This window comes from Trichosurus vulpecula, chromosome 6 (assembly GCF_011100635.1).
Source record: "Trichosurus vulpecula isolate mTriVul1 chromosome 6, mTriVul1.pri, whole genome shotgun sequence".
Lineage (NCBI taxonomy): Eukaryota > Metazoa > Chordata > Mammalia > Diprotodontia > Phalangeridae > Trichosurus > Trichosurus vulpecula.
Window position 1 is genome coordinate 246,070,130 of NC_050578.1, and position 10,868 is coordinate 246,080,997.

Sequence of the window (10,868 nt, forward strand, 5' to 3'; positions counted from 1 at the left end):
AATTGCTCTTCTGGTTCTACTCACCTAACTCTGTATCAATTCATACACATCTCAGTTTTCTCTGAAATGGTCTCTTCCATCATTTCTTACAGTTTAATAGTATTCTATCCCATTTATATACCATAACTTATTCGGATATTCCCCAACTGATGGGCATCACCCCCTCCCCTTTATTTCTAGTTCTTTGATACCACAAAAAGAGCTGTTGTATTTTTGTACATAGGGGTCCTTTTCCTCTTTCTTTGATCTCTTTGTCAATCCTCTCTTTATACTGCTGAGGACACTGAGACACAAGTCACTGGTTCATGGTCTCAAGGGTAGTAAGCATCAGAGTAGGGATTTGAACCTGGGTCCTGTGAAAGTTAAGCCTTAGGAAAGAAGAGCTGACATAAACAGAGAAAACTTTGTCCCTGTGGTCTATACCATTACTTTAATAATAACTGAAATTTATATAGTGCTTCATGGTTTGGAAAGCAATTTATGTAGGCATTCTCATAACTACAAGCAGGTACCATTTCCCTCATTTTACTGAGGAGAGAACTGAGTTTTATTCATTTATATATTATTTATTTGTTTATTTATCTGTGGTGACAAGATTGGAGTTAAGTGACTTGCCCAGGGTCACACAGCTAGTAAAGAGAACTAAGTTTTAAAGAGCTTAATGGGACTCACCTGGGGTCATTTAGCTAGTAAGCAGTGGAGGCTGTATTTGAACTTATCTCTTCTTAACTGGCTAACCCCCAAACCTTTGCAGCCTTTACACAGAAACCGTGGAATGTGTGGGCCACTGAGGGGAGAAATATTTTCCCCGAGCCCAACCCTGTCTCTGATAGGCTTTCTGTGCATCCCTTCTGGGCGCCATTAGAAAGCTCCTGTTGCCACACCGCTCTCTGGGTAACCACGTCTCTTTGTCTAGGGAGCAGCATTGACCTGTCACTGTGATGTATCACTCTGTGTCAATGGGGCAGTGCCAAGGCAGTTGCGACATTGTCACATCCTGCTGTGGGGGATGTTGCAATCTCCCTCGCCCTGCTCCCTCCTGCCGGGCAGAGAGGGTGATGGAGGGCTCTTTGATTTTCCTGGGAATTAATTAACCTTTGCGTCTTCAAGAGGAACCAGCCGATGATCCTGGTGGGGAAAGGGAAAGAAGGGGAGGGGGTTAGTTGTGTGGACCTTATTAGACGGCATGGTGAGGGAGAGAGAGGTTGCAGTTAGAGGACATAGGTTTTAAACCCTCATTTCATCCTTCACCCGTGGCAGGTAGGTGTTATCATCCCCATTTTGTTGTTCAGTTGCGTCCGATTGTATGTGGCCCCATGGACTTTTTTTCACTAGTTTTCTTGGCAAAAATACTGGAGCAGTTTGCCGTGTCCTTGTCCAGTGTGTGCCCTTTTTACAGACGAGGAACTGAGGCAAATAAGGATTAAGGGACTTGCCCCAGGGTCACACAGCTATTAAGTACCTCGGTTCAGATATGAACTGAGATCTTCCTGACTCCAGGTCCAGTGCTCTATAACCACTGTACCACCTAGCTGCATTAAACTTTTTTCATTTATCAGGTACTTATTTTCTCTCCCTATCTACCCCCACCCTCCTTGGAAAAGAAAATGAAAAGCCCTATAAGAAATATAGATCATCAAGGAAGACATTCCCATATTGCCCATCTACAAAAATATCTACTTTTTAAATTAATTTTTTTTCAATGACCAAATATTTATTCCACCTACCTTAAAATGAAAGGATTGCACTAGATGGTCTCTGACATACCTTCCAGCTCTAAATCTGTTGATTTTATGACTTTTCTTATAAGTCAAAAGAGCCAGGTTTCTATCTGGCTAGAATTCCTTCAGTCACCCAAATCATATGCTGGACACATCAAGTCAAACCTACAAGCATTTGTTAAGTCCCTACCAAGTGCCAGGCACTGTATTAACTAATGGAGATACACATAAAAAAGAGCAAAACCCAAATGAAACAAAAAACAATCCCTCCCCTCAAGGAGCTTACAGTCTAATGGAGGAGACAACTATGTGCAAACAGCCCCCTGCAAACAAGATACGAACAGGAAAAGTTGGAAGTAAACAACAGAAGGGGAAGACATTAGCATTAAGGAGGGTGGGGAAAGGTTTCTGGTAGAAGGTGGAATTTTAGCTGGGACTGGAATGAGGCCGAGATGAGCAGGGAGAGTGTTTCAGGCATGGAGAACAGCCAATGAAAATGCCCAGAGTGTGGGGAGCAGCAAGGAGGCCTGTGTCACTGTCTTAGACCCAAGCCATGGTTCTTCTTGAGTTGCTGACCCTCTCACCTTATCTTGGCTTGTCCTGCAATGGCAGACTTGCTGCGTCAGAACCCGCTTAAATTTGGGCTCCTTCAGGTTGGCACGGCCTCCAAGAAGCCAAGGTCATGTCAATGCTTTGAAGAGACATCTGGGCAGCACATTAGTGGAGGACTGGATTTAGCAAAAAGGCAGAGCTAGAATAGGGACCAGGAATACTACAGTTTAGACTCTTCCTTAGATTCTTAGTAGCTACATGACCCTGGGTGAGTAAGAACCTTACTGAGCCTTGGTTTTTGTACCTGTGAAATGGGATCAGTACTATATAAGACTGAAAAACAAATTAGGATAAGTCATAGCATTGACCTCTCATGGTTGTTGTGAGGACCAGATGAGATGGTATAAAGAGGTGTATGAGTATGAGCAATTAGTATGATGTCTTGACAAATTTTCACCCCTTCCCATCTGACTCAGGTAGTTTACGCAGGGCCCTTGTGGGAGCCACTCAAAGCCTTGTGTAGAGAGAAGCTCAGTCAGGTAAACTGGTCCGTCTATGGGAAGTGGTCCACAATACTTAAGTCCATTTTATGTCTGAAGCCCGATAGTCCCTTAATAGGAACAGGGATGGATTCTTGGTTTCCTAGGGCAATGAAATCTTGCAATGGTGACCATCATTGGACTGTCCTGAGGGGCTGTAGAAGGAATGTCTGTAGCATTGTAAGATCATAGATTTAGAGGAGAAGGGCCCTCAGAGGCATCTAGTCCAACCCTGTCATTTTAGAAAGAGGCAGCTGGGACCCAGAGACTTGCCCAAGGTCACACAGCTCTTGAGTGGCAGCTGCTCATACTCCAGGTCTTACCAGTCATTCCTCTGTAGCCCTTTTCTTGATAGGGCTGGCTTGGGGATTACTTTTTATTTGAGGCAATGCTCTCCGCAAATGGGTTGGGAGGGGGTGGAGTTCAGTGTTGAGGTAGTTATTATGCTCATTCTATGTACAGTCTCCCTAAATATCCCCATAATATAAAGTCCCACAGACAACACATAAGACACCTCCAATTTTGCCTCTCAATTTTACAGTTTTAACTTGATTTCAGCTGTGCCTAGGTTGGTTCCCCCCCATGGTGACAGGCACAGGGCCCACAGTGAGTCATTCCTTTGTTAAACTAATCTATATGTTTCTGTAGTCACTCAAATCCCATCAATGGTTCCTTTGTCAGGCTGATTAAAATATAACTTTGCATGCCAAAAAAAAAAAAAAGGAAGAAAGGATCTGTCCCAGTTTGAAAGGTGTCTCTCTTTATAACAGGCATTTGAATTTTTGGATTATTAAAATGAAAAAGAACGTGCAGTGTATGTAACCTAAGTGTCTTCTCTGTTCATCCTGAGCAGATTCACCTGATCTGAAAAAGGAGCAGGAGCATCCGGCCAAATCTCACACCAAAAAACACAGTAAGTGGTCCCCTTGTGACTGCGGAGCCAAGGCCAGCCTCTTCTGACTAGCATTTAAGACCCTCTAGAGGCTGGCATCACCCGAACTTCCTAGTCTTTTGTCTCTATGGAGCTATGTACAACACACCCTTCTCCAACTGGACCACTTTCTATTTCCCTTTGAGACCTCCTTGCCTTTGCTTACCCTCATTTCTATTTCTTCTGTCTTCTGATGCCCAACTCAGACACCCTGGACGGTACATGAAGCCTACTCTGATCACTGAGGTTGGTAAACGTCCATTTCTGGCTTCATGAGATCTTTTGTTCCTCAGCTGCTCTAAAGCACATAATCACAGAATATTGTATATCACACTTAACCTGTGTTTGGCTTAGCCCCCTTCTCGACTGAAAGGGCTGTGTATTAGTTTAGATCAGTAGAATATAAACGCTTTGAGGGTAAAGCCTATTTCACTTTTATGTTTGTATACACGGTGCCCAGCACATAGTAAATATTATAGAAAGGTTTGTTGTTCGATTAGCTGAATTTTTTCTTAATCTCTTTCTAGAATTATACATGGTAGGCACTATCAAATGTTCACTGTGTGAATAAAACAGGTGGAATGATGGTGGGAAGAATGGATAGAGAGGTAGACATTATCATTGGAGAGCAAAGAAAGCACTCCGTTGCCCAAGAGAAGCTGGGCATAGGTTTATATGGTGACCTGTAGTACTGAATGGGGGTGCTAATTATCTCATTTTACAAAAGAGGAGCCTGAGAGAATTTTGGAGGCTGATGGAGACCTCAAAGGCTGTCTCATGGTCAAAAGAATCCTCTCTTCAACACTCTTGGCAAGTGGGCATCCAATCTCTGCTTGAACTTCTCTAGTAAGGAGGAGCCCTCTACTTCCCAAGGCAACCTTATGGAGTGTTCTGATTGCCAAAGAAGTTGAATCTCCCATCCACAGCATGGTCCTTCAAATTCTTGGACACAGCTATTAGATGATTTTCCCCAAGTCACATAGATAGAACGTAACAGAGACGAGATTTGAACTTGTGTCTTTTGATCTCAATCCAAGGCTTGATCTCACACCATATCAAACCAGTTTCTGCCATCACTTCTCCAGTTCCCCTCTTCCATGGTCTCCCATCTCCAGCCTTTATTCATATACCAAAACAGAGAAGGCAGGGCAGCTATGTGGCTCAGTGGTTAAAGTGTTGGGCCTGGAGTTGGGAAGACCTGAGTTCAAATCTGGCCTCAGACACTTATTAGCGGTGTGACCCTGGGCAAGTCACTCTACCCTGTTTGCCTCGGTTTTCTCATCTGTAAAATGAGCTGGAAAAGGAAATGGCAAACCACTCCAGTATCTTTGCCAAGAAAACCCCAAATGGGATCACGAACAGTCGGGCATGACTGGTTCAGTCATATTTACAAACTCAATCTTTAATACCAAAAGCCAGTAGTGACTCTGCCACTTACTGACTGCGTGACCTTGGGTGTGTTGCTTTACCATCTTGAGTCTCAGTTTCCTCATCTGTAAAGTGAGGATAATGATATTCCCATTACCATTGACCCAAGTTTGTTCTGAGTAGTAAATGAGATAGTGGATCCCGGATCATAGATTCAGAGCTGGCTTGGGGGTCCTTAAAGGACACATGGTCCAAAGCTTTATGTTACCAATGAGGAAACTGAGACCCAGAGGCGTGATGTGACTTAGGATCGTAGATTTAGTATAAATAGAAAAAAGGAGAGCTAGAATTTGAACCCAGATTCTTGGACTTTATATAAAGCATGCTCCCCACTGTACTCCCCTAAAGGGCTGTAGAAACATGACATATTGCTCTTGAGATGGAGCTGAAGAGCCAGGATGAAATGCCCTTTTGGTCACTTGCCCAGTGACTTATTTGTAGACTAAGGTTGCCTCCTTTGGCTACCCTCATTTTTTTTTAAAGGCAATCAGGGTTAAGTGACTTGCCCAGGGCCACACAGCTAGTAAGTGTCTGAGGTCAGTTTTGAACTCAGGCCTGACTCCAGGGCCTGTGCTCTGTCCACTGTGTCACCTAGCTGCCCTGGCTACTCTCAATTGAAAAAAAAAAAAAAGCAACACATATGGGGAAGGTAAAAGGTTCCCACCTTTTGTGGGGTGACATTTTGGGGCCAACTGGTCCTCTCTTCCTGGTCATTTATTTCTCTTAGCTACTCAATATTAGCTCTTTCCCAAACACTTAACCATTTAGCATTTAAAGGAAGTTGTCTAGCAAGTGAGAGTCTCTGGGCACCTAGAGTTAGCCAGTCAACAATCATTTATTAAGGATTTACTTTCAATCAGCAAACCTTTATTGAGCACCATGCTAAGGCAAGTGATAAGTACTGGAGATGCAAAGAAATGCCCAAACAATCTGTTCTTGGTATTCTTTCCTGGAAACCCTAAGAGGAGGGTATGAAGAGGGATTTGAAGATAAAAGGTCTTCCTTCCTTCCTTCCTTCCTTCCTTCCTTCCTTCCTTCCTTCCTTCCTTCCTTCCTTCCTTCCTTCTTTCCTTCCTTCCTTCCTTCCTTCCTTCCTTCCTTCCTTCCTTCCTTCCTTCCTTCCTTCCTTCCTTCCTTCCTTCCTTCCTTCCTTCTTCCTTCCTTCATTCTTCCTTCCTTCCTTCCTTCCTTCCTTCCTTCCTTCCTTCCTTCCTTCCTTCCTTCCTTCCTTCCTTCCTTCCTTCCTTCCTTCCTTCCTTCCTTCCTTCCTTCCTTCCTTCCTTCCTTCCTTCCTTCCTTCCTTCCTTCCTTCCTTCCTTCCTTCTTCCTTCCTTCCTTCCTTCCTTCCTTCCTTCGTTCCTTCTTTCCTTCCTTCCTTCTTCCTTCCTTCCTTCTTTCCTTCCTTCCTTCCTTCCTTCCTTCCTTCCTTCCTTCCTTCCTTCCTTCCTTCCTTCCTTCCTTCCTTCCTTCCTTCCTTCCTTCCTTCCTTCCTTCCTTCCTTCCTTCCTTCCTTCCTTCCTTCCTTCTTTTCTTCCTCCTTCCTTCCTTCCTTCCTTCCTTCCTTCCTTCCTTCCTTCCTCCTTCCTTCCTTCCTTCCTTCCTTCCTTCCTTCCTTCCTTCCTTCCTTCCTTCCTTCCTTCCTTCCTCCTTCCTTCCTTCCTTCCTTCCTTCCTTCCTTCCTTCCTTCCTTCTTCTTTCCTTCCTTCCTTCCTTCCTTTCCTTTCCTCTTTCTCTGTCTCTCTTCCTTCCTTCCTTCCTTTCCTTTCCTCTTTCTCTGTCTCTCTTTCTCTATGTTTGTCTGTTCCCTTCCCCCCTCTCTTTCCTGAAGATACTTCTACCCGCAGGAAAGAAATACTTGTTTTCAAGATCTGAGATGGAGCAGGTGCTCCACAGATTGTCTTCTATGTTGACAGATGTATGAGATCACAGACATGGAGCTGGGGACCAAAAGTTGAGGGGAGTGGCTGCAAAAAGAAAGACAGTGCCTGCCTTCAAGGAGTTTAGATTCTAATAAGGGGAGAGAAATGAAAGAGGGGAAGACCCAAAGGAAGGTATTAGACTGGCACTGATCAATAATCCAATTTAATTTAATTCTACAACAATGACTGAGCACCTACTGTGTGCTGTAAAAATAAAACACCAGTAACAACAAAGTAATACTCCCTGCCCTCAAGGAATCTACGGAAGTGATCAGAACTCCAGGCACCCTTCCCTCACTCCCTGGTAATGAACTGTCTCTGCTTTCTTGTTTAGACCCTCGAGGGACTCACTTGTGGGAGTTTATCCGAGACATTCTGCTGAACCCAGATAAGAACCCGGGATTAATAAAGTGGGAGGACCGGTCTGAGGGCATCTTCAGGTTCTTGAAGTCGGAGGCAGTGGCTCAGCTCTGGGGGAAGAAAAAAAACAACAGCAGCATGACCTACGAGAAGCTCAGCCGAGCTATGAGGTAAATGATTCCAGAGGCCCGGAACGCCGTGAAATGACCTGCTTGTGGGGAGGCATAGCTAGCCAGGGAAGGGGACAGAGGGCTGAATCTGGAGCTAGATGGCCTAGATTCAAAACCCTCCCCACCCTGCTGGGGCAATCCGACTGGCTGGATCTCCAGAAAAATCCCCTTCCCTCTCTGCTCCTCAGTTTCTTCATCTGTTACACGAGTTTGGGCTAGATGACCTCTGAGGTTCCTTCCGGCCCTAAACTGGTGATCCTATAATGTTGACTCCTGGGGCAAGGGGCTTCAAGGACACCGTCGGCTGAGGGAGGGGCCAAGAGCTTCCCTTTTTTACATATGTGTTGGGGAGGTGGGGGGGGGGTGGGGAGGGGGGGAAGAGAGAGAGAGAGAGAGAGACAGAGAGACAGACAGACAGACAGACAGAGAGACAGACAGACAGACCTGGAGAAACCATCCCCTGGTTTCTATGTAGTGGTTGGGGGGAGGGGTGGGAGAATCACTCTTCTTTAACTAAAGTACTAAATTCTATTATTTGCTTAGTGGTTTCTGCTCCCTCTGATTTTGGTGTTTTGGGACAAAGTGCCAATTATTCCACCCTACTGACAGCTCTGTGTTCCATGCACAAGTGTTCCACCAACTCAGACCTAACTAGCCTCCTGTATATTTTCCACTTTACAGATACTATTACAAACGAGAAATCCTGGAACGTGTGGATGGACGGAGACTGGTATATAAATTTGGGAAGAATGCCCGGGGATGGAGAGAAAATGAAAATTAGGGCTGTCGGAACACACACACACACACACACACACACACACACACACACACACACCCAGCAACAAGCCAAGAACCTCTGGACGTAAATATTTCAAAGACTACTTTTCTCCTATTTATGTACCATAAGGGAAGAAACAATCTACGTCTAACGGGAAGAAGGAACACTACAGTTGTTAAAATTATTTTGTTACTTTGAAGTATGTCCTGTATGGGGAAAAAACGTACACAGTTTTCTGTGAAATATGATGCTGAATGTGGTTATGATCAATTTTTGCCTCTTGTGAAGTTCATTTCTGTTGCAAGAATAATGTGGTTCTCAACTTTTTTGCTACCTGCCTAGAGGACGAGAAAAAACAAAAAAACGAAAAAGAAATCAGAGGGCATTAAATGTTTTGTTTTTTTTAAATGCAAAATAACTTAGTATAAGGTGATATGTTCTCTGTGCATGAGGACGCCAAGTGTCCTTCTTGGGAGAGATGGATACAACAGCTTGACTGTACTCCAATGACATAGCTCTGACATGCTGGGAACCTACTGGATCAACGGTGATGAGCCTGAAGGATGCTGGGAGATTGGACTTAGTTTCTAGATGATCAGTAATTGGAAGCTGGAGATGATGCTGGCTCTACTATGTGCCCCACACAATGCTATCTGATAGAGTTTAATGGGGAAAGAAAGGTTAAGAGAATCATTGAATCAGGGATTCTGAACCAGATCAGTCTACTGCAGAGACTATCTTTTTCTTGGCTGATTGGTGAGACTCTCTGTCTCTTAACCTTTTTCCTATAGTCCATCCTTGGTTGTGTTTATCCTAGTTTTTATATGGAGTAGGTAGAGTGGGAGTGAACACTGTGTTGTGGGAGTAATTGATGGGTTCACTTGCATCCCGACTTGGTAATGAGAGCTAAGAGGTCATCTGTCTCCTGTCCTTTAGCTCAACAAAAACAGAGGGAAGGCTCCAAAGATTGTCTTTTAGGGAGAATGAAAAAGGATCAACTTTCAGAACCCCAGATAAGAGAAAAAAGTTGTATAAGAGAAGCAAAGTCACATAGTAAGAATGGTCAGAATTACTGGTGGGCTTTCAAAGGAGAGTCACAATTATTTGGGGGAAGCTATATGTGTGTGTTGGGGTGTGTGAGGTGATGAGAATAATTTTTGAAAATGAAAATTTCTCCCGGTTCTTTCCCTCTTGGCTCAGTTCTTCTAGGCTCAGGTATCCTTGCTTTAGCCTAGTTGGCTGGCATTGCACATTTTAATCAGGAAATAACACTACCAGAATGGGCATTATGGCATAGTGGGAAAAGATGCTGGAGCTGGAGTCAGAGAGACCTTGGGTTGATCACTTCCCTGTCTGGGCTTTAGTTGCATCATCTACAAAGTGAGGGGTTTAGACTAGCTGTCTTCTAACATTTGTTGCAGGTTTCATTTTATGATCCTATGATTTCTCCTTATTGTGACATGTTACCAGATGCACCTCCAGCCATGGAACTGGTTCCAAGGTGTCTGGAAAGCTAGGCATTGGCTCACAGGTAGGGGAAAATGAAAGTGGAGCCAGATTATCCCAAGTCTTCCCGCTCTAGTTTTTGACTTGCCCCATGCCCTTGACCTTTTCCTAATTTTTCTCCCCCATTTTCCTGATCTTCAAGATGAGGACCAGGATACGTTACCACCAAGATTATAAGGTCCTTAATTGTTTTTTGTTCTCCAACACACAGTAGGTACTCAGTAAGTATTGGTTGGTGAATAACATAGTAAGCACTCAGTGAATATGGTTGACGGATATTTGCAAATAGAGTAAAGGCAGGTAGAGGCCACCTTGACTGGAAGAGAAGCACATTGAGTGATCTTGGAGCTGGGGCCTAGACAGGCTGAATTTTATTTTTCTGCCTAATGGTACCCACAGTCTGGCCCTGGGGCCTATAGCTTTGTGGTCTGTAGTTTTTCCGTTGACAATTACTAAGCAACTGAAAAGAGAGGCAAGAAAAGGACCAAGCTGGCGTGGCTCTACCCAGGGCATCCATAAAAATAATAGCTGACATTAAATAGCTCTTTAAGATTTAACAAAGGTCTTTCTCTAGTGTTTATTATTTGATCCTCACAATTGCCTGGTGAGTTGAGAGTTATGCAATTGTTATTATTAACCTCATTTGGTGGCTGGCGCTTGGGAGAGATGCAGGGACTTGTCCAATGGAGGATTTAGCTGAGTCAGGACTAGAATTCAGCTCCCCTGACTCCAGGGCCAGGGTTCTATCCCCAAAACTACAACATACTTCTTTCTCCTTGAGGTATAAAGACATATTTTCCTTTTTTTTTTTTTTTTGAGGCAATTGGAGTTAAGTGACTTGCCCAGGATCACACAGCTAGTAAGTGTCTGAGGCTGGATTTGAACTCGGGTCTTCCTGACTCCAGGGTCCATACTTACCCACTGTGCCACCTAGCTGCCCCCATATCTTGCTTTCTAAGCAAGG

The 10,868-nt window shown here is 44.2% G+C and overlaps 1 protein-coding gene across 4 annotated transcripts in view; it reads left to right on the forward strand.

Moving 5' to 3' along the window:
- EHF (ETS homologous factor) overlaps positions 1–8,401 on the forward strand; it is a 30,459-nt gene extending 22,058 nt beyond the window's left edge. For 2 of the 4 annotated variants that reach the window (XM_036764617.1, XM_036764618.1), the window contains 3 exons: positions 3,663–3,725; positions 7,425–7,620; positions 8,302–8,401. In XM_036764617.1, the coding sequence (XP_036620512.1) occupies positions 3,663–3,725; positions 7,425–7,620; positions 8,302–8,401 (359 nt within the window). The remainder of the gene's footprint in view (positions 1–3,662; positions 3,726–7,424; positions 7,621–8,301) is intronic. The other 2 variants (XM_036764614.1, XM_036764615.1) reach the window with 1 other exon arrangement.
- The last annotated feature ends 2,467 nt before the right edge of the window (positions 8,402–10,868 follow it).